The sequence below is a fragment of the Acomys minous genome (genome assembly GCF_964271855.1).
Source record: "Acomys minous genome assembly, chromosome: 3".
Lineage (NCBI taxonomy): Eukaryota > Metazoa > Chordata > Mammalia > Rodentia > Muridae > Acomys > Acomys minous.
Window position 1 is genome coordinate 83,889,677 of NC_140485.1, and position 23,553 is coordinate 83,913,229.

Consider the following 23,553-nt stretch of genomic DNA (forward strand, 5'->3'; position numbering starts at 1 on the left):
GTGCTGAGTGGTTTGTGTCCATCCTGGAGGGGTCGAGGTCATAGGTGCGGGCCAGCTCGCCTGGGAAGAAGAGGTTTGACTTCATGAGCATGGCCGGCTGTGGGTCTACCTCTTCATTGCCTCCTCTGTGCCCAGGTCTGTCTCCTCTCTCTCACGTCTGCTTCACGTGTGACACTTGCCACCCCACCCATCTCTGTGTTCCTACGCTTTCATCCTCTGGGGCTTCTCTGCCTCTCTCTCGTCTGCTCCACCCTCCTTTCATTACTAGCTTTCTGAGTAGCACACAACAGCTGTTGAGTGTCTGTGTTGTCAGTAGCTCTCATCTTTACACCTTGCAAGGAAAGCATTAAAGTGACATTTGTGAGGTTCTCACATGGCATGCATTAGCTCTGCTTAGCTCCACATGCCCCCAAGAGCCATCTGAGGGAAGTTCTGTTTCACAGATTTTCTGCATGTTTCAAGGTACGGAAACTAATGCACCAAAGAAGCGAACCAGCGTGTCACATGCGGAGAAATGCAAGCATTGATGCCAAGTGAGACACACGAAGTGAATAAATGGTATCATGTCCATCTGAGGTCACCTCTTGACTCCAGGGCCCTCAAGAAAGTGTGGGTTTTAGAGCTTTTGGAACGCCAGCTTTTCCACTGCCATGCCTTTCTCTCACTTTTGACCTTTGCCAACAGCCCAGAACAAAGCTTGTGGTACAGAGGTCCAATTAGTATCTGTCCTCTAACCCTGCTAGACTACAGTGAGAGGGGACCCCAGGCTGGAGGCAGAACATCAAAGTGGAATGCACCTCGTTGTGGTGTAGGGGTGCGATCATCCCACTCTCCTCGTCCAGAGAAAGAGTGCCAAAAACAAAACAAACAAACAACCTCCCCCCAAGAGTTAACACCAGTGAATTTGGGCGCAAATTTTCCTTAAGTAATTCATAACTTGCTTTGGTTGGGTTTTATGACAGGGTCTCATATAGCTTAGGTTGGCCTTGAACATTGGATAGCTGAAGATCATTTTATTCATGTACCTCCCAAGTCCTGGGATTATGTATAGTCTGTGCCACTATACCAGTTTATAAAACATGCATTCTTGAGGCTGGCATCCCAAAAGCTCCAAAACCCAAGGTTTTCTAGGGCTCTGGAGTTAGGAGCTGCTTCAGAGTGACATGCTGTCTACTTACCTTATGCACCTCACTTAGTGTCAGTGTGTTTGCATTTCTCTGCAAGTGGTTATGAGATACGAACTAATCCAGACGCTGTGTGTGTGTGTGTGTGTGTGTGTGTGTGTGTGTGTGTGTGTGTACACACATAACCCTATGGCATATATACCTCATTGCCTGTTTACTTCCCTCAAATTTCTAATTCCAGAGTAAAAGGGGTATTTTTTTGGTTTTTTGAGACAGGCTTTCTCTGTATAAGGCTGTCCTAGAACTCTCTTTGTAGACCAGGCTGGCCTCCAACCAACATTGATCTGCCTGTGTCTGCCTCCCAAGTGCTGGGATTACAGGCATGCACCACTATACCCAGCCCAGAGTAAGAGTTTTAAGAAAGGCTTGTAGACCTATTCTAGAATTCAAAAATTATTTATACTTTCAGATAGTATATGAGGAATAGCAGGTAGTTAGTTCCTAAATGCTAAAAATAATTTCCCTCCTATTTAAAGGGGTTTTTGTTGTTATTTTGGTGTTTTATTTCTCTGTGTACCCTTGGCTATCCTGGAACTAACTCTGTAAACCAGGCTGGCCTTGAACTCACAGAGAGCTCTTGGTATACTTTTTGAGCTTCTTTTCTGGGTTTATATCCTTTCTACCTTTCTTCCACCCTAATAGAAAGAAGGTTAGAGGGGGTAAGGGGGTGTAACCTCTTTAAACTACTTCCTGTTGATTAGGGGTATCGAGTTCCTTGGGGCAAGTCCAATCTTTGTAGTCGTCGGTCTATCTCTAACCAGCAGCCAGCAACAAACAGCAACCCAGCAATAGCAAACACAGCAGCTGCCACAGAACTCTCTGCAGCTGGCAAAAAAATCAGGCCCTTCCTGGAGCAGAAGACAAATCATATATAGGTGCTGCGGACAGTCTAAAGCAGCCCATATCACACACCTGGGATTAAAACAAAAACATATTCACATAACATCATTGGGTTTTTAAAGAAACCAAAATTCTTACTACAGATCCACGTACCTCTGCTTTCCAAGTGCTGGTATTAAAGGTGTGCACCTCTACTGCCCAACTTTTTTTTTTAATTATGTTGTATTTGTTTATTTCTGTCTGTATATGAGTGGGTGTGGGTGGACGCCACAGCACAGGTGGAGGTCAGAGGGCAGCTGGGGTTGTTTCTCTTGTTTTACCATCTGCGTCTATGGGACAGGAGCTCAGGTCATCAGGGGTGGCAAAATGTGCCTTTATCTACTCAGCCTTCTCAGTGGCCCTAAACTTTATTTTTTTAGCAGTATTTTCACTGGTTCTATTTTATCTATGTTGTAACAAGCTGTTTGTTTGTTTGTTTGCTTGAGACAGGCTCTCATGTGGTCCAGGCTAGGCTCAAGTTTATTAGGTAGCCAAAGATGGCCTTGAACTTTCTCAATAATCTTTATTTATTATTATGTATGTACACATACAATAATGTGTGTGTGGGTGAGGCTGGGCCACAGCAGGGCAGTGGAGGTCACAGTTCAACTTTGTGCCGTTGTTTCTCCCCATCCCTTTTTACATGTGTCCTGTGGATCAAACTGAGGCCACCAGGCTTGTGTGGCCCCTTTACCCACAAAGCCCTGCGTTTGATCTCCTGAACCACTGCACCTGGCTTGTAGCTAGTAATAACCTTGAACTTCTGGTCCTCCTGCCTCTACCTCCTGAGTGCCAGCATTAGTGGCACGTGCCACTGTGCCATGATGCTAGGGGTCAACCTGTGGCGTTACGTGTGCTAGGCAGGCACTCTGCCACCTCAGCGGCACCCCAGGTTGTCTCGGTGTCTCTGTTCCTCTCTTTCCGTCTTTCCTTCCAGCCCTCCCTTCCCTTCTTAGCTGTCTTCTCACCTTTTTTCTTTCTTGGACTTACTCTATAGCTTAAGTTTACTATCCTCCTATCTCAGTCTTAAATATATCCTGGTTGATTAGTTTCCCATTGTAGAGGGTTTAGTTTTTTGGTGTTTTTTTTTTTTAATGTTTTTCCTCTATGCTCATTTAGCAGACATAAAATGAAAACCTACTGTGCTGTGCTCTAAGTGGGAAAAACTGGTTTTTAAAGACCTAGGAAAGACTAGTGGTGGTGGCTCACACTAGTATTGAGAACACTGAGGATTCTGAATTCAAAGCCAGTTACAGAATAAGATACTGTCTGAAAGAAAAGGAAAAAGAAAAAAAATTGAAACCTGATATAGCCCCGGCTGTCCTGGAATTTGATTTGTAGACTAGGCTGGACTTGAACTCACAGTGCCTCTGCCTCCTGGGTGCTGGGATTAAAGACATGTACCACCACCGCCCAGCCAATAGTTATATTTTTGTGTGACATACTATGAAGGAAGCTAAGAAAGTTGACATGGAATGATGGGGAGTTCATTTAGATACAGTGGTTAGGGAAGGGGTTTTAGGGATGATTTTAGCCGAGACCTAGAGAAAGCATCAGATGAGCACAGAGGAGAGCAGAGAGGAGGAATGGCAAGCCTGAGACAGGAGCGCCATAGGCTCAGAAAACTGAAGAGAAAAGGCTACAGTGGGTGCAAGTACGGAGGATTCTAAAGCCTCCTGCCAAAGGGCACTCAAGTGACGTGATCTTGAAGGGCAGCAACATGTTTAAGACTCAGTGAATGTTGGATCTCACTGTGGCTTTAAACTAAGTCTATTGTGCTGTCTACAGCAAAGTCCAAAGTTGTGGGCAGTGTAGGAATTGTGTGCTGTAGTCCTGTCTCCTACAGTGGACTTGGCTTTTGGGTGACAGTGCCAAGTGTGCTGAAGACATAAGTGCCAAGGAGAAGTCTTGGGACGGCCTTGTTTCTGGTGGGTTGAGGAATAACAGTCTCTCTCCTTCCTACAGGCCGTGAAGCTGACCAGCTCCAGAACCCAGCTTCCGTATGAGTACTACTCACTGCCCTTCTGCCAGCCCAGCACGATCACCTACAAGGCGGAGAACCTGGGTAAGCTCCTGTGCTGCTTCAGGGAGCCTGGCATGCTTTTCACAGTAGCGGTGGCAGCTGCCCACCCAGTGCTTTCTGTGTGCTAGACACTTGTGTACAGAGTTTATTGACTCATAATGACCCTGCAGGCGCAGTGATTTTGTGTGGATGTGAGGGTATTTTGTAGATTGACTTGCCTTTTGTTCTATTGTTAGGTAATAGCTAACCTGGGTTTTAACAGTTTCCAGAGCTAGAGCACTCAGCTTCTAACGACGGCAGTTTTCCCTTGCTTTCTAGACATCCCTTTCTTTTCTGGTGGCTTCTGGTGCTGGCTCTGCCCCCATCCTGCTTTTGGTATAGGTCAGAGGTTGGTATCAGGTCTTCCTGGGTTGCTCTCCACAATATTTATTGAGACATGGTCTCTTGCTTGAACCTAAAGCTCACTGCTGTGGCTAGTCTAGCTATCCAGGTTGCTCTAGGAATACCCTGTGTCTTATGTCCCCAGTGCTGGGATCACAGGTAGGCCACCACGTCCACCCAGTATTTACATGGATGCTGAGACACTGAACCCATGCTTACTTGTGTAGCAAGCACTTTGCCCACTGAGCCATCTCCCCAGATCATTGCTCGGCCTTTCATACAGGATTTATGTAAATATGATACTTGTATATGAAATTCTCCCAAAATAAAAGAAGTGTAAAAAATAAAAGTCCAAGTGGCACACACCTTTAATTCCAGCATGAGGCAGAGGTAGGTGGATCTCTGAGTTCAAGGCCAGAATGATCTATAGAGCAAGGTCCAGGACAACCAAGGTGGTTATACTAAGAAACCCTGTTTGGAAAAACCAGAAAAGAAAAGAGTGATTACCTCTGCCTTGAGGCAAGCAAAGACATTGACATTTTTGCTAAGCTGAGCTAGACTTACTCAGAAAGTGTGTGAAGCACCTTGCACAGTGTCTGGCACAAGTTGTCTTTAAACAGCAGCCGTGATTCTAAGTTAAATACTCTCCAATTGCAAGTAACGCGTCAGGACAGTTGCTTAGGCTTGTTCCCTGCCTGTCTTGCATTAGGTCTGAGAAGCAAGCAGACAGACAGTCCTGGGAGCTCAGGTGCCTCGGCAGATTTTTCTCCTATGTCTTAGGAAGGAAAAGGAGGCACTGGCTCTTTCTGAGTTTTGGTTGTTGTTCTTATCGTTGTTTAAAGGTGTGTGTGTGTGTGTGTGTGTGCGCGCGCGTGCTTGGAGGCCAGAAGAGACAAGATCTCCCTCTAACCGAGCCTGGCATCTGCCATGCTGTTCATTGCCCATACTGTCCTTGAGCCTGCGATCCTCCTGCTTCAGCCTCCTGAGCGCTAGGATCTGAATTCCAGTCCTTGTGATGGTGCAACAGTTGTTAACATAGTGTGCCGCCAGGAAGTGCTGGGGATCACACCCAAGGCCTTGGGTTTGTGGGGCAAGTGCTCTACACTGAGCCTTTGAGAATTGGTTCTCTTTAAAAGGTCTTTATTAGCATATATTAGTCACATCAGGGCTTCTGGCTCATTCCTAAAAGGAGGTGACGGAGGCCTGCTGTCCCGGCTACTTGAGAGGCTTTACAGGAGGACAGCTTGAGCCCAACCTGGGTATATAGTGAGACCCTGGTTTGTGTGTTTGGTTTTGACTTGGTTTTTGTTTGTTTGTTTGTTTTGGGGTTTGGGTTTTTTATGGGTTTTTTTGTTGTTGTTGTTTGTTTTGTTTTGTTTTGTTGTTTGTTTGTTTTTTGAGACAGAGTTTCTCTATGTGTAGCTCGCTTTGTACACCAGGCTGGCCTCAAACTCAGAGATTTGCCTGCCTCTGCCTCCTGAGTGCTGGGATTAAAGGTGTGCGCCACCACACCCAGCTTTGTTTTTTGTTTTTTGTTTTTTTTAAGGGGGCCAGACCTAGCCAGGCATGATGGCCTATGCCTTTAGCCACAGCACTCCAGAGGCAGAGACAGGTGGATCTCAAGGACTTCAAGACCAGCCTAGTGTACATAGTAAGTTCAGCCAAGGAGACATAGTGAGAACCTGTCTTGAGAAGGGCTGGGGCGGGGACATTGGTTGAGATTGATTGATTGATTTCAGAAATGAGCCATAGAGACAGGGTTTCTCTGTGCAGCCCTGTCCTGGAAGTTGATCTGTAGACCAGGCTGGCCTCAGACTCACAGAGATCCACCTTCCTCTGCCTCCTGAGTACTGGGATTGAAGGCGGGCGCCACCAGCATCCAGCCGGCATCTTTTTTCTTCATTCCAGAAAATCACTTACTCGGTTAGTAATCTCCTCTCTGCAGTTCTTCAGCTCCTGCAAAGAAGTGAGCTGAGGCATCAGTGAGCTACTATTGTCTCTCTAGTGCTGGTTGTCTATAAAATGGTATTTGAGGCTGGGCATGGTGGCACACACCTTTAATCCCGGCATTCGGGAGGCAGAGGCAGGCGGATCGCTGTGAGTTCGAGGCCAGCCTGGTCTACAAAGTGAGTCCAGGACAGCTAAGGCTACACAGAGAAACCTTGTCTCAAAAAACAAAAACAAACAAACAAACAAAAATGCTACTTGAGCCATGGGCTTTACAAATGTCTTCACTCCCTATTCAGCGTTGATCCCAGACTTTCAGGCTCACGGGCACTGTCAGAATCTGCTATCAGCTGAGAGGCAGAGGCCATCACCCTCTTCGCTCTCTTCCTTTCTCTTTCCCAGATGGCCTGTTCCATATTCAGGACCCCACCTCCCAGGGCTGCTGCCTTGTTGTCTGACATGGTGGAGTTTGTGGCTCTGCCACTTTGCACTTTCCTACCAACAAGTCATAGCATCCAGCTTCCTGACCTCTCATAGTGACAACTCACATAACTTGATCATGGATACCTGAACATCTTCCCAGCATGCACCACTCTTTCCTCATCATTGTATCTAGTAGGCAGCTGGTTCCCATGGTTTTACCACCTTCACTGCTCTTGAATCTGTGTGTTGTGATGGTGGCCTCCTCACAGACTCTCTTCCTGTGTTTGTCATCACTTACTTCATGACTGGTACCATCACTGCAACTTGGTATGTCTGCAGGGAGAACACACAAGACCAACTTCTTGCGTCCTTCAAAGCAGTCAGAGTGAAACGAGGGTGGGAACGGGAAGATAAGAGCGAGGGGATAACAATGAGATGTAATGTGAATAACTTATTAAAAAACAGTCAGAGTGCTCGCTCTACAGCTGCAGACAGGTAATGTCCTCCTCATTCCTGGTAGAACCCCTCAAGAACGTCTCTGCTTTCTGGACAGAGATCAGAAAAGTGTGTGTCCACCCTAAGGCCAGCCCCAACCTATCTCTTACCCGTCTCCCCAACTCACCTACGCACTCTGCTTTACCACACGCAGGTCAAAGTTACTACCCCCAAGCAGCCTTTGCTGACCCTGTCAGCCTGGAGCTTGTCATGCCTCCCCCTCCCCCTTTCTCCTCTGTATAGTGAACAGAATATTCTGGCTCCTGGCTGCCTGCTACTGCACCCTGCCTGACATCCATCAGCTTAGTCCTGGGACATCACTTTGCCAAGCCTTAATTTCCTCCTCCAGAAAATGAAGTAGCAGCTGTGTTCTCCCTGCAGACATACCAAGGACTGAAGGATTAATCTACTCCTAGGCACAGAGTAGGCAGGCAACAAAGAACACCATTTGCATCATTGGCTGCAGCCAGGCTGGCCTCCTGCCAAGACCTTCTACCTCTGTGCAGCTCTTCTGTGTCAGTGTGTTGCTATGTGTAGGTCTGACCCCCCTACTGTCAGGGAGCTCTCGGAGCCAACTTACTCCTTCATGTACTGGCACCCTATGCCTTTTTCCCCTGAGTAACGTGATGCCAAATGTTACGCTCAGAGGCACTGAGCTGCTGGAAAGCATCAAGCAAACCCAACTGTGTTTTCATTCTGAGGTGCTCATTAGCTCAACAGTAATGATATGAACCTGGGGCGGGCTGAGGAAGGCACACATGACAACAGGCAGGACTACCACCTCCTCATGTACTTGGCCCAGCATCTGCCAGTGCATCTACTTGATACACTCAAATCCCCTTACCCACTCACTCACTCACTCATTCCCCAGTACATGCTGGGAGCTGCCTGTGTGCCGGGCCTGACGACACAGTGTTGAATAGACATATTTTGGAACCTATGACCCTAAGTTCTAGTGTGAAAATTGGCTGATTAAATAATCAGCAAAGTAACTGCTGTCATGAGGAGTAGATCTAGGGAAGTCTCGGGAGCTGGTAGTGCTTGAAGTGGCAGTGAGTGAGGGCCAGGACTAAGCAGGCAGAGATGGGGAATCAGTTTAGACAGAGGCAAAGGCTGCTTGGGGTGGTGACTTTGAGATGACCTGTGTAGTGGCAAAGCCCAGTGCTTGGGAGGGATCTGGGTGAGTTGGAGAGATGGGTACGAGATAGGGTGGGGCTGGCACCTTAGGGTGGACCACACACAACATGATCTTTGTCCAGAAAGCAGAGAAGTTCATGAGGGTCTCCAACGGGAATGAGGAAAATATTACCTAGCTGCAGTTACAGGGTCAGGAAGAGTCATCCAAAGAAAGGGAGAGGGCAGCCAGGCTTGAAGCCAGGAGCATGGGACAGGATGACGTGCCAGGCGTGGGAAGGATGTGTGGCATCTACCAGCATGGAACACGAAGTGGGAAGAGCGGTGGGCAGAGCCCACTGACACCGCCAGAGCTCCATTTGTCCTGCTGTCTGCAACTCATGACTGCTGACCTCAGCCACCACAGGGCTGAAGCTCTGAGCCCCATCTGTCTCTCTTATGGCAGGAGAGGTGCTGAGAGGGGACAGGATTGTCAACACCCCTTTCCAGGTTCTCATGAACAGTGAAAAGAAGTGTGAAGTTCTGTGCAGCCAATCCAGCAAGCCAGTGACCCTGACAGTAGAGCAGAGCCGGCTAGTGGCTGAGCGCATCACAGAGGAGTACTACGTTCACCTGTAAGTTACTGCGGCTCCCTGCTGGCCTCCACCTCAGCTCAGGGAGGGCCTGGGGGGAGTGTGGTTCTGAGAGACTGAGTGAGTCCTTGGGTTTCCAGTATTGCTGACAACCTGCCTGTGGCTACTCGGCTGGAACTGTACTCCAGCAACCGTGACAGTGATGACAAGAGGAAAGAAAAAGATGTACAGTTTGAACATGGCTACCGACTTGGCTTCACAGATGTCAATAAGGTAGGGTGTCTGGCATAGTTGGAGGGCTGGGCTTGTGTACCTCACAAGCTACAAATACTTGGGGTCACAGAGAATGGGAAAACATTCAGCTCTTAACTAGCAGCACGGGAAAAATGGGGTCAGCAGGCCGGTGAGACGGCACAGCAAATAAAGGTGCTTGTTCCCAATCCTGAGGACTTGAGGTCAATCCTCAGTACCCATGAGGTGGAAGGAAAGAACCAACTCCCACAAGCTGTCCTCTGATCACCACGTGTGCTGTGACATGTGTAGCCACACACACATAAATAAAATACTTTAAAAGGGGCAGGGGGAGGGGGCCAGCCAGGGCACATTTCTGCCAGAGCATCATGGTAGATAGCCTGTGAGAATTCTGTAGCTTTGGGCTGGCTCAGGACACACTACAAGGAGATAAAGGTATAGTCACTAGAGTGTTAGATTCTGTTTCTATAAGATTAAAACTAGAAAAGGAACCTGGAACTTGTAAAGTGTGTAGGAGAGAAGCGCACATGATGACCAGGAGCACACAAGGCTTCCTGGGCCACCTCCTGCCTCTGCCGTTTGCTGGTGATCTGAGTGTCCTGGGTCCAGTATCTCAGAATCTGTGTGGGTTTGAAACACTCTATGTGTACACTTCATGACACAACTCGGATTAAGGCAGTAATGACTTAGGCTGTGACTGTCCTTGTCATCTGGTTTTCCCAGGGAATAAAAGGCTGACATTCCTTTGTGGCACAGTGGCTGTCCTCAGAGGCTTTGTCCTAATTTGGAGGGCACTGGTAGGGTGAGGCTCTGAGTCTCGGCTCCTAGTTGCCTTCCACTAGCCAGGGAGCTGTTGTACATTTCAGATGTCATGGAGGAGGGAAGGGACTTAGAAAAGAGCTAGGCTAGGCTGGGCATGGTAGCACACACATTTAATCCCAGCATTTGGGAGGCAGAGGCAGGTGGATCTCCATGAGTTCGAGGCCAGCCTGGTCTACAAAGCGAGTCCAGGACAGCCAAGGCTACACAGAGACTCTGGGTCGAAAAACCAAAAAACAGAAAAGAGCTAGGCTGAGAGGAATAGAGGAAGGACAGCATCCCAGTTGTCGTGGTGCTGGGCAGAGATGCAGGGGAAAGGCTGCTTGTGAAGAAGGGGCTAGAGAGCCTGGTGCACAGCATAACAATATGTATGCAAATGCCGTAATGATACCATTATTTCGTGTGCTGTTTAAAAATAAATAAATAAATAAAAAGACAGTGACTACCAGGTCAAGGCAACTGGGGTTTTATCTGATAAGCCTCAGGAAGCCATAGCGGGTATCTGAGCAAGAGAGCGATGTGACCAGAGCAGTGTGTTCAGAAGGCTGATACAGCCAGGCATCCTGGACAGAGGAAGGATCTAGTGCTTGGGGTGGGCTCCCTGAGTAATTGTCGGGTTTGGAGCTGCTGTCTATTTCTTGTTCTCTGTTTTAGATCTACCTGCACAATCACCTCTCGTTCATCCTTTATTACCACCGGGAGGACATGGAGGAGGATCAGGAACACACATACCGTGTCGTCCGCTTCGAGGTGATTCCCCAGAGCATCAGGCTGGAGGGTGAGTGGGGAGGTATCACCAGAGGGGCAGGGCTGGATGGGCCTGGGCTTGTACCGTCTTCTCACACTCTCACCTCTTCACTAGCTGTCAGGCCCAAGTGTGGCACATAGGTTCAACCCACGAAGGCCACTGTACCCAGCAGAGCAGGTTGGGAGTGAGGGGGAGTTGTACCTGCTGTCTTGTGGGCTGGGTTCCATGTGAGCCTACCACCTCCAGGAACCCCAGGAGATTAGAGGTGCTGATAGAGGCTCAGGAGGTCAGCGACTGCACGGGCCAGCCAACCCGATGAAGAACAATGGGTGAAAGTTCAGGAGAAGCCGTTGGGAAGCTGGTTGCAGGTTGCTTTGTGTCCTTCTGTGTCGGTGATTAGCCAGAGTCAACAGTAGACCAGGAAGTTTAGGACCCAGCCCAGTTTTTATGGGCCACAGAGAATTTGATGAAACTTTACTCCTCTTCCTCCTCTTCTTCTTCTTCTTTTCTCCCCCCAGACCCCCCTTGTTTGTTTTTGAGATAGGGTATCGCTAAATAACCCTGGCTGTGCTATAACTTACTATATAGATCAAGCTGGCCTTGAACTCACAAAGGTCTGCCTCCATCTGTCTCTGGAGTGCTGGGATTAGAGACATGCACCACTACACGCTGCCTCCTTGTTCTCTTCTTAAAACAAGGTCTCACTGTGTAGCCCAAGCAGGCTTTGAACCCATGGATCTTCTTGCCTCTGCCTTTTCTTTTCATACGCTAGGAATCAAGCCTAGAGCTTCACATACTCTAGGCAAGTGCTCTACACCGAGCCCTGTCGCCAGCCTGCTTTTGGGATCCCAGGCATGAATCACCACTCCAAGCCTTTTGTCTGGCTTCTTGAAAAAATTGTGGAACATGACTTTCCACATGCAGCAGTCATAAAGCATGAGACCTGAACTGTGGGTACCATCCTGCCATTCCTATGAATGTCACCAGCACAGTTCAGCATTTACAGATGATTTTTTAAAAAAGATTTACTTGTTTTTATGTATATGAGCGCTCTATCTGCATGTGCACCTGCCTGCCAGAAGACGATATCAAATCCCAGTAATAGATGTGGTTGCTGGGAATTGAACTCAGGACCTTTGGAAGAGCAGATGGTGCTCTTAACCCCTGAGCCATCTCTCTGGCCCCCTTACAGATGATTGTTTTGGAGCTCTCTTTATATTCTCAGTGGCTCTTCAACATTGCACTCTGTTCTTTTCTCGCCGGTGTGGTGCCTGGCCCATAGTTGGTGTTTATTTTATGCTGCTTGGCTAGATGAAGTGGTGAATGACAGTGAACAAATGAGTGAGTGAAAGGGGAAGGCATAGGAATGGTTGGATTACTAAAACAATAAAGATGACTGAGTGAGTGAGCAAACGTAAGGAGCCACTGCTGTGCACGTTGAGTCGTCCTGATTGAATGCCGAGTGAGTCGGTGGATGTTTGGGTTGAATATAGAAACTGCCTTTTAGATGGAGGGAATTAGACAAAGATACTTGTCTCCCTCCCCCGCGGACATAACTTTTTACTCCTGAAGGCTCATGGGAAAGCCAGGGCTCCAGGGAGCATAGCTATAAAAGCCAGAGTTACCTGCTGTGCTCCCAACTTCCACTCAACCCTGAAGGCAAGGTGACCCTGAGCCCCTTACAGAACGCCCTGCCTGGGGGAGGAGCACTGGTCACTGTGGGAGCAGACTGGGTCTCCATCTCTCACAGACCTCAAAACAGACGAGAAGAGTTCATGTACTCTACCTGAGGGTGCCAACTCCTCACCCCAAGAAATTGACCCCACTAAGGAGAATCAGCTGTACTTCACCTACTCTGTGCACTGGGAGGTGAGAGAGAATGCCTGCTCTGGCCAGGGGAGGAGGGTTTGTGCTGGGCTGGGATTCTCTGTCCGATGGGAGGCCTGACTCTGCTTCCTCCTGCCTGCCAGGAAAGTGACATCAAATGGGCCTCTCGATGGGATACTTACCTAACCATGAGTGATGTGCAGATCCACTGGTTTTCCATCATCAACTCTGTCGTGGTGGTCTTCTTCCTGTCAGGTGAGAGCCCTGAGAATTCAAGGTGGAGTGGAATGTCTAAAGCATCACTTGACTTAAGGGGGATTTCTAGGGTGTCGTCAGGACCATGGATGGTTGGAGCAGCACCCATGGCCCTGTGCTAGGCCTCACGTGCACGGAAATGAGCACGAACTTGCCTCCGCTCTGGTGAGCTTGCTAGAGAAGAACAGGTGCATTTGTCTGTGCGCAGTCGCGGATTCATTCACCCTCCAGAAGCATGATCCTGCCGTGAAACAGGCTTGGCAGAAAGCCCAGTGGAGGACTGCTACACAGAGGCAGCAGGTTATGAGAGGCAAAGGTAGCAGCAGCTCCTGCTTGTTCGCTGCCTCCCGACTTCACAAGCACCAGGCCGCAGAAAGGAACTAAGCCTACAGGCATGAAGCGAGTTCTCAGGCTCATGAAGCTTATTTTCTACCACTCTGCTACCTAGAGAGGGAGACAGGAAAAGTGAGGCAGAGTGATGGTGTCTCCTGAACTGTTGAGGGACACTGAGAGGTAAAGGTACCCCAGGTGAGTCTGTATTGGAAGTCAGTCATTCAGGGCATTGGAAGTCAGGCATTCAGAGCATGGGACTCTCCTCCTGACAAAAAGCAGCACCCTGTGGCCATCACTCCCGACCCAGCTGCTTCCTTCTCTGCACAACCCCTTCTCAGCTGGAGTGGAGGGAGTGTGTGTGTGTGTGTGTGTGTGTGTGTGTGTGTGTGCGTGTGTGTGTGTGTGTGTGTGTGCGCGCGCGCGTGTGTGTGTGTGTGTGTGTGTGTGTGTGTGTGTGCGCGCGCGTACGTGTGTGTACACACCTCATGACCAGGTCCTGTTGAAAAAGCCTGAAGCTAGACCACTCTTTTAGCTATGCTCACCCCTGCAACCCTGTTGTTTGCAGGCATCCTCAGCATGATTATTATCCGGACACTGCGGAAGGACATCGCCAACTACAACAAGGAGGATGACATTGTACGAGGTCTTGGCTGGGGCGGGACGGACTGGAAGAGGGAGGACAAGCTGACAGTAGGGCTCTCCACCTGCCAGGCCTGTGTATGAGACAGTAAACCTCAAAGGCATTGAAAAGGAAAACAAAACATTTTCTAATCCTCAAAATTACAGGTTGAAAGAAGTCACAGAAAGAAAAGTTGGTTAATTTGTCTTTTTTTTTTTTCCGAGACAGTTTCTCTGTGTAGCCTTGGCTGTCCTGGACTCATTTAAAATTTTTAAAGTAGAGCTTTTGAGATGGTGTATCGGGATAAGGGTGCTTGCCACCAAGCCACACAACCTGAATTTGATCCCTGGGACCCACAAGGTGGAAATAGAGAACTGACTCCCACAAAGTGTCTTCTGACATCCGCTGATACTTCAGGTTTTCCTCCCGCTCCCCAGTTCCCAAAACAGTGACTGGCACTTTATTACTTATAAATAAGTACATAGGCCATAAGCCTTGGCTCATGCTCCAACTAACTCAACTTACATTACCCATTTACTCTATGTGTGCTACATGGCTAGTTACCTCTCCTCAGTTCCATGTGTCCGTCTTCCTCAGGACAGAGCAGGTCTCCTGTCTCTGACTTTATCCCAGAGTTCATCTCTCTCTGCTGGAACTCCCACTTCCTATTTCCTGCTTCAGCTAACAGGTGATGCTTCCATACAGTACACCAGAGAGTCTCTATAACTCCATTCACATACACAAATAAACAAATAAATGTAATAACAGGCGTAATAAGTAAAGGTGCATATCATATATACACCTGTGATCCTAGCACTCAGTGGGCTGAGGCAGGAGAATCTCTAATTTGAGAAGACTTGGCTCCATAGCAAGACCCTGTATCAAAAATAGCAAGGCCCAGTATGGTCATTCATGACTGTAATTTCCTGGGAGGCAGAGGCAGACGGAGCTGTATGAGTTCAAAGTCAGCCTGATACACAAAGTGAATTCTAGGCCAACCAGGATCCAAAACAAAGGAAAAGACAAATAAATAAATAAATAAATAATCCTAAATTTCTTATGTTCTAAACATTTATATAGTTACAGATAAGAAACAAAACTACACATAGCCAATAATAACATGATGTTTGTTTGGATATTATTATCATTATGGCATATCTGAACATGCCTGGTTTGAATTTTATATGTACATATATATGTATATATTTATACTTTTTTTCCAGGAATAGCCCACCCCCATTCAGATTCAAACTATCATAAGAAAGTGGTCTTGGAGCCGGGTAGTGGTGGCGCACACCTTTAATCCCGGCACTCAGGAAGCAGAGGCAGTTGGATCTCTTGAGTTCGAGGCCAGCCTGGTCTACAAAGTGAGTTCTAGGACAGCCAGGGCTGTTACACAGAGAAACCCTGTCTCAACAAAAGAAAAGAAAGGAAAGAAAGAGTCACACGTTATAGCACAGACTTTTTTTTTTTTTTGAGACAGGGTCTCACAATGTTACCTGGGCTCTTTCAGACTGGAGGTCCTTCTGTCCCAGCCTCTGAGTGCTGGAGCACAGGTATACACCACCACAAAAGACTTCTCTCTTTCTTGCCTTTTTTTAAAAATACTACTGATTGTGGAGCTTAGTGGGTAAAGTGCGAGCCTTGACACATGGGCAGGAGGCCCTGAGTTTAGATCCCCTAGTTCCTGTGGCAGCAGGCATGTGTAACTCCAGGGCTAAAGGGCAGATTTGGAGGTGTGCCTGGGGTTCAGAGAGGGACCTTGTTTCAAAAAGCAATTAAGGCAGGCACCCGATGCTGGCCTCTGGCCTCTGCATGTACATACACAAGAGCATATACAATTAGTACTAATTGTTAGCAGGATTAACATGTGAGCCCATCGTGGTTGCTCATACATTCAATCCCAGCACTCAGGAAGCAGAGGCAGACAGATCTCTGCATTCCAGGACAGCCTGATCTACAGAGTTCCATACAAAGTGAGACCCTTTCTCAAAAAAGAAAAAAGATTAACATGGGGAAATGTTCAAAAATCACACATCACACAAAAACAAGGTACATAGTATATGATCCTCTATTTTTTAAAAACATTAAACATAGATAAACGACTAAAGAAAACAATGGTATCTTTTTATGTTAGTGTATAAACATTTTTAAAGTATATATGCCATTTTATTTTTTTAGATCTTCCTACCATATAGAAAATTACATGTCTGGGTGAACACCTATGTTAGGAAACAGTCCCTTGTGTTGCCCAGGCTCACCTTGAACTTTCCATCCTTCTGCCGTACTCTATTGAGTGCTAAGACTACAGGCATATACCACCACACTTGGCCTTTTCTCTGTCTTTAGATTTTTCTATATACTAAACACTTTTTTAATTTACTTGAAATGAAAGTAAATATTTTATTTATGATCAGGAAAAAATAAATTGCTTAAGAATCTCAGCAAACAAGGACTATTAAGTTAACTTTTCGTGTGCTGTGCTGGTGTTCTCATTGTTCCCATTCTCTAGTTTTGTGGAATTAGGGAGATTTTTTTTTTTCCCCTGCAGCTCCAAGCACCCTATTCTTGGCCTCCCTTCCCCACGTAGCATTCCTCAGAGAACCTTGTGACAGGATGGTGCTGGTTTGATGGAGCAGCCTGGGTCTGCAGATGTGTTTCTTGCAGGAACCTCCTGTCCTCACAAACCCACTTTGCTCTCTGCCCTTTGCCGCAGGAAGACACTATGGAGGAGTCTGGGTGGAAGCTTGTACATGGTGATGTCTTCAGGCCGCCCCAGTATCCCATGATCCTCAGCTCTCTGCTGGGCTCGGGCATTCAGCTCTTCTGCATGATCCTCATCGTCATCTGTGAGTGGGCCACATGGGCTGTTTAGGGGTCAGCAACACGGCCTGATCCGAGGCATGGCCACCTCTCTGTCTTAAGCAGAAGGGTAGGCTCATCTCCCCGGAGCAGGCCAGGCATCGAAGGCAGCCCTGGCAGGAGTGATTCTCCTGGCGATTTTTCAGCTCTGTGCACGTAAGAGCCACCACCAGTGCTTGGTCAGGGAAGCGCACATCAGCACTATGAAGCTAACTACTCTGCAGCCAATCCAGGCTCACTAGCAGGGCTGGTGCTGACTCAGGTCTCTTCCCTTCTCCCCTCTTTTTTTCCTTCAAGGCTGAGTCTTATATGTAGCCCAAGATAAGATGAACTCTCACTTTTTCTGCCTGTGCCACCACATACAGCAGGACTTTTGTTCCTACTGTAGGAAAAACCTCACTAATGTATAGTAATTACAGACAAGTCTGGAGTTGCTCTGCCTAAATTTGTTTCTCGTACTCAGCCTCCCAGCTTCACAGCTGCATAGCTACCCAGCCTTGCTGGGCTTCAAGTTCCTTGTCTAAGAAATGAAAGTTACATTCAGCTTGCAGGCGTTCAGAATGCTCTCAGCCTGCTGTGTGCTTCGTTCCCAGAGCTCTGGGCCTAGAAGCTGTGGTGGAGATTTAGACTAGCCAGGCCCAGCAGCTGCTTCACCTCCAACCTCAGCTACACCCCAGTCTTTTCCTATAGAGAACTGCTGGCCCAAAGCCAGGAGAGACAGGACTCTCTTCTGCCCCGTTTGTCTAGCATCCTGTGAGTCTGCCCGTCAGGGACCTAGGCCTGACAGGCATCCTGATCCTGCCCCGCCCTCTGCTTCCCTCTGCAGTTGTGGCCATGCTTGGGATGTTGTCGCCCTCCAGCCGGGGAGCTCTCATGACCACTGCCTGCTTCCTCTTCATGTTCATGGGGTAGGTGTGTGTGAGAGTGTGCCCGGGGGCTGCACAAGCCCGCTTCACTCCACTCACGGCACCCCTTGCTGTGCATTCTGCCTTCCCTACAACAGGGTGTTTGGTGGATTTTCTGCTGGCCGTCTCTACCGAACTCTAAAAGGCCATCGGTGGAAGAAAGGAGCCTTCTGTGTAAGTGTCCTCTTCCTCCTCCTCCTCTCAGCATTTGGTGGGGCCTAAGACACTTCAGGGGCATAGGCAGGCCCTAGTGGGGATTTTTAGGCTAGAGACTAAATAGCAGGATGAATGGGTGGGCATGCCTAGGGCCCACAGTCTACAGTTCTAGACTGTCTTAAACTTCTAAAAGGATTTCACCACTGAGATGCCATCCACAGAGTGATAATGGGTTTGAACTTGGGTGCCTGTAGCTTGCATCGTCTAGTGGCGAAAGCCAGAGAATAGAGGGTTCAGATTGATCAGCAACAGCCTAGAACCCCACACCCAACAGACCAGAGACAATCGCATGCTAGAGAAAGAAGCCAGGCTTGTACAGTGGCTAGCTGGCCTGCCATTCACCAGAGTAAAGAGACATCTTGGAGGTGGAACAGTCCATAGAACTGCGACGGTACAGGGCTGGGGTTCTTCCAGGAACTTGCTTCCTCTTTCTGTGCCTGACATTTAATGTGGTTGCTACTAAATGCCTTTAACTATCAGTCTGTTGTCAAATCAAAAGAACCTAAGTAGAACCATTCTAAGTTGGGTAGGATCTGTAATTAGAAAGTGGTCTCAGGGCTCTTTAAAGGGTCTCACGGGACAAGAGGCCAGCCCTGTGTGGGGTCAGCAAGGAAACTGTGCTTGAGCTGAAGCCCAAAGCCCCAGAGGAGCTGAAGCCTTTGTGAACTCCCAAAGGACCAGATAGGAAACCAGATGCAGTTCCCCAACCTGTCCCTCTTGCTCCCAGACGGCAACACTGTACCCTGGTGTGGTTTTCGGCATCTGCTTTGTGTTGAATTGCTTCATCTGGGGAAAGCACTCATCAGGAGCGGTAAGTGCCTTTCCCTGCTGTCCAGCCCCTCTCCAGCAAGGAGAGCCGGTGGTGCTCAGTTCTAGTCCCTAAGGTCACTTCCTGTTGTTCCCTTCCCTTTTCTGAGTCCCCAGAGTTCTGTTCCCAGCTGTAGGGGTTGAGTGTTGGCTGGGGTTTCCCCCAGCATTGCCCATCCATCATCTGCCCTGGCCATGGCCTTTCTTCAGGCTTGGAAACAGCTGGCCACTGCTCACTTCTCTAAAGGGAGGTTTCCACACTCCAGGGGCCAGTTGGGGAATTCCCCATGTCTCAACCAAAGTGAGAGCTGCCTAGTGTGAGTGGATAAGGTCAGAGGGCTCACCTTCTCAGCATCCGGTCAGTACCACCCCAGGGTGGAGCTCCCATTAGCCAGAGTCTGTGATGTTGCCTGCAGCTTCTCGGGACTCTGAGTGGAATTTCAGGCTCTGTGGCTCAGGGACTTTGGAAGTTGGGCCCTTGGTCAGTTCTCAGCACTGCAGAAGCGGAGCAGGCGTTAACTAGTCCAGCCTTAATGTGCTGAGCCACCTGCCCCCACTTCTAAGCGTTTGCCAAGGTGTCTGGATAGGGTTGGAGTACAGGCTGCTTCCTCCCAGCAGTGTGGGGCGCCCTCAGTACTCAAGGTGGCCTTTGTAGCGAGCAGGGACAGTAGGAAATCAAGCATAGGCTCCAGTGCAGCCATCAGGGGTAAACACTGCAGGGCTTTGGTGTGTGCTCTTCCAGTCTTTTTCCTTCAACAGAGATGTTTAAAATGAGAGTATATGATTTAAACATTGTAACAATAACAAATGATGCTTATTGTAATAAATTCTGTCTAAACACTTATCTCTCTCTTATTAATTTTAGGTTGGCATACAAAGTAATACATTTCATTATTGCATTTTACACATATGTTTCACTATACTCTATTGTCTTTCATCCCCCTCACTCACTGACCTTCTCCTGTCCCCTTCCGCCCTCTGGCTGGTCCCCTTCCTTCCCCCACTAACTCCTAACTTCTGCTTTCTTATCACATGGATTCCATTACCCTTTCCCCCACCTTGAATCTCTTCCTTCCTTCTAATGATCCCCTTTCTAGTTTCATGAGTTATACATATATAAATACACATACACCCAAAATTTTAAATCTAGGTTCTACATATAAGAGAAAACACACAGTATTTGTCTTTCAGAGTCTGGCTTAGTTTAACATAATGGTTTTGAGTTCCATCCATTTCCTGCAAATTGTTGCTATTTCATTTTCTTTATCTTCTGTACCGTTCCGTTTTCTGGTTATTGTGACTGGTGCAAGTATCTCTGTGGGGTGTCGATTTAGAAGTCCTTACATATATACCCAAGCGGTATGGTTGGGCCATGTGCCAGTCCTATTTTTACTTTATGCTGGTTTCTATAGTGGCTGCACAAGTTTGCATTCCCACCTTAACATATGTTAACACAGTTCTTTTTGCACAAGTCTTCTAGAAAATGACTATACAGAAGACAATGAGGAAGATGAAAAAGTCAGTTCTAACCCCCTTGCTCCATCCAAGGAAGTACTACTGTTAACTTTCTGTTGTAGGCCTTTCCAGACACAGACACTTGTAACATTGATGGTGGCTTAGGGTGTAACTCCCGTGGCAGAGGGCTTGCCTAGCACACTTGCACTTTACGAACTCACTGTGGTAGTGCATGCCTTGTAATCCCAGCACCCAGGAGGTAGAGGCAGGAGGACCAGAAGTTCAGAGTCATCCTTGGCTACGTAGTGGGTTCAAAGCCAACCTAGGATTCATGAGACCCTGTCTAAAAAAATAAATTTTATTAAAATGGAGTCTTTTTATAACTGTAGGCCCATGCTCTGCTTTTCCCTACTTAGAAGAAAGAGCAGTTTTACCTTTTCCATTGTTTCCTTCTGGCCCCTTCATGGCTCCTTGGGGTTCTCAGTCCCCACTTCCTGGGTGATGAGTTCCTGGGGTGCTGAGATTTCATCTTCCCTGGAAGCTTACATGGCCCCCATCTGCACTCTGCTCTTCCCACAGGAAATTCTTGGCCTCAAGAGTTTTATTCAGGCCAGGAGCCCTGGGGCAGAAAAGTCTGCTGAGCCCTCCCCACCACAGTGGCCTGCTGTGCATGTGGCTTCTCCTTCCCTGGAGCCCAGAGCTGCCACGCCCACCACTACCCCACTTGCACGGCTTCTCTTCTAGGTGTTGGGGCCTACGGGGGCCTCACAGTACTGTGCCCACAGGTTCCATTTCCCACCATGGTGGCTTTGCTGTGTATGTGGTTCGGGATCTCCCTGCCCCTCGTCTACTTGGGCTACTACTTCGGCTTCCGCAAGCAGCCATATGACAACCCTGTGCGCACAAACCAGATTCCCCGGCAGATCCCTGAACAGCGGTGGTACATGAACCGATTTGTGGGGTGAGTCTTGGCAGAGGCGAACCGGGGTCTTCCAGGGTGGACAAGGCCAGTGCTCCCCTAAACCATCTCTTTAGGAGAACATGAAGAGGCTACCTTCCCAGAAGGGTGCTGAGGCCACCCTGCAGCAGCAGCAAGTGTGCTACTAGATGGCCTGCAAGCTCAGCTTCCGGTCACAGTGAAGACAAGGTGCTGCAGACTTCGCGTCTGCTTGGGAACTAGGTCAGGAAAGCAGAGGCCTGGAAGGTGGTAGAGGTTACGACCGTTACTGAAGCTGGGGCTGTTGTTAAGTGTAGACTTACTTACCTAAGGTGCACACTACCCTAGGTTCAGTTGCAAGTATCCCAAATCAAAAAAAAAAATGCTGAGCTGTGGCAGTGCATACCTTTAATCCCAACGAGAGGCAGCCACAGATGGATCTCTGAGTTCAAGGCCAGCCTGGTCTACAGAGCAAGTTCCAGGACAGCCAGGACTGAGCAGAGAAACTCTGTCTCTAAAAACAAACAAAAAAAGACCACGTGACCCGTGGGTAGGTCAGTCACCATTCTACCTGAGTTCCCATTTGTGAACTGAAGAGAATTTTGGCCAGCCTGCCCTTTCCCCAGGAAGTTATAATGGTATCACAAACGTGGCAAGACTTAGAACTACCACCTGCTGTAGGCATTCTCTGTGTGATGCTCAGGAGGGAGCACAGGCTTCCCAGTGCCTGGGACATGGAGTATTAACCCTCCTTCTCTGCCTCAGCATCCTCATGGCTGGGATCCTGCCCTTCGGTGCCATGTTCATTGAGCTGTTCTTCATCTTCAGTGTGAGTACTGCTGACTCCTTGCCTTGCCGCATGAGCCTGGTCTCTTGCCCTTGCTTAGGCACTCTTCTTCTTGCTGTCTGTGAAATTGCAGGAGGCCCCTTCTTCACCCTTAAGTCCAGTAATAGTCCTGCCTGCAGGACAGCTGTGAGAGGTGTGGAGACATGCTGTGCATGAGAGGCTGACGCATGGAGAGGCTCAGCACATGGAAGTCTTCTGGCCCCTGAGCACTAGGCATACAGTGTGGTACAAATGCAGGCAAAACATCCATCCATACAAAATAATTTTTAAACTTTTCATTGTTGGTGTTTGTTTGTTTGTTTATTTTCCTGAAACAAGGTTTCTCTGTGTAGTCTTGGCTGTCCTGGACTGGCTTTGTAGACCAGGCTGCCTCAAACTCACAGAGAAACACCTGCCTCTGCCTCCCAAGTGCTAGGATTACAAGTGTGCTCCACTATGGCTGTTTTGTTTTGTTTTTAAGAAAGTCAAGGACCGGGTATGGTGGTGGACACCTTTAATCCCAGCCCCAGCACTTGGAAGGCAGAGCCAGGCAGTACTTTAAAGCCAGCCTTGTCTACAGAGTTCCAGACATTTAGGGCTACACAGAGAAACCCTATCTTGGGTGGCACGGGAGAAGCCAAATTTAGCAGTAGTTGGCCAACACAGACAAACTCAAGAGTATTTTTGTAGACTGTTTCATTTTCCTTTGTTTGGACTTTCCCCTCCCCTTTTAAATAAAGGTTTGTTTATTTATTTACTTATTTATTTGTTATGTATCCAGTGTTCTGCCTGCACACCAAAAGAGGGCATTAGATCTCATGGTTGTGAGCCACCATGTGGATGCTGGGAATTGAACTCAGGACCTCTGGAAGAGCAGACAGTGCTCTTAACCTCTGAGCCATCTCTCCAGCCCTTTTTTCTTTTTTTCCTTAATTGGTGTGTTTTGATTTGAGGGGTGGGGGTGTGTGTTTCTTGGGCTTTTTGTTGTTATTGTTATTGATGTTTTTGTCTTTTTAAAAAGAGAGACAGAACATAAAATTAGGTGGGTGGGGAGATAGGGAGCATCTGGAAAGAATTGGGAGAGGGGAAAACATCAAACTACATCGTGTGAAATCAAAATTTTCAATAAAAAGAGTTTTCCCCCCTAAAGGCCAGGGGGTGGTGGTGCAGGGAGATGGCTTGGTGGTTAAGAGCATTGGCGCTCACTACTGCCTGTAACTGTAGACCCATGAGATCAAGTACCACCTTCTGGTGTATAAATGTACATGCAGACAAAACACTTACTGCTCTGGCTGGTACATGTAAGCCTTTAGTCCCAGCACTTGGTAGACAGATGCAGGTCAGAGTTCCAGGACAGCCAAGGCTACACAGAGAAACCCTGTCTCAAAAAACAAAAACCCTACTTATATGCATAGATAAATCTTTTTCAAAACGTGTCAGGTTATGCAGGCCTGTGTGTAGCAATGAAGCTGAAGGGTGCAGCATATACCTGGCATGAGGTAAGCTTCCTTTGGTGGTAGCAGCTGCTGTACAATTTTGATCAGGGTGGGAGTTATCTTAGATGCTGTCAGGTGTCGACTGGAATCCATCCAAACATCAGTCCCCTGTGCCACAAGCCCTCCCAGAGAGGAGACTGGTAGAAGTGGCTGCTGAG

General features: G+C 48.1%; 1 protein-coding gene across 3 annotated transcripts in view; it reads left to right on the plus strand.

Annotated features, from left to right (window-relative positions):
- TM9SF4 (transmembrane 9 superfamily member 4) overlaps positions 1-23,553 on the plus strand; it is a 47,601-nt gene that overhangs the window by 17,746 nt on the left and 6,302 nt on the right. For 2 of the 3 annotated variants that reach the window (XM_084776003.1, XM_084776004.1), the window contains exons 3-15: positions 4,029-4,128; positions 8,912-9,080; positions 9,179-9,311; positions 10,764-10,887; positions 12,608-12,726; positions 12,828-12,939; positions 13,838-13,908; positions 16,608-16,740; positions 17,580-17,661; positions 17,757-17,832; positions 18,602-18,685; positions 20,922-21,097; positions 21,839-21,902. In XM_084776003.1, coding sequence (XP_084632129.1) covers positions 4,029-4,128; positions 8,912-9,080; positions 9,179-9,311; positions 10,764-10,887; positions 12,608-12,726; positions 12,828-12,939; positions 13,838-13,908; positions 16,608-16,740; positions 17,580-17,661; positions 17,757-17,832; positions 18,602-18,685; positions 20,922-21,097; positions 21,839-21,902 — 1,443 coding nt within the window. The remainder of the gene's footprint in view (positions 1-4,028; positions 4,129-8,911; positions 9,081-9,178; positions 9,312-10,763; positions 10,888-12,607; positions 12,727-12,827; positions 12,940-13,837; positions 13,909-16,607; positions 16,741-17,579; positions 17,662-17,756; positions 17,833-18,601; positions 18,686-20,921; positions 21,098-21,838; positions 21,903-23,553) is intronic. The other variant, XM_084776005.1, reaches the window with a different exon arrangement.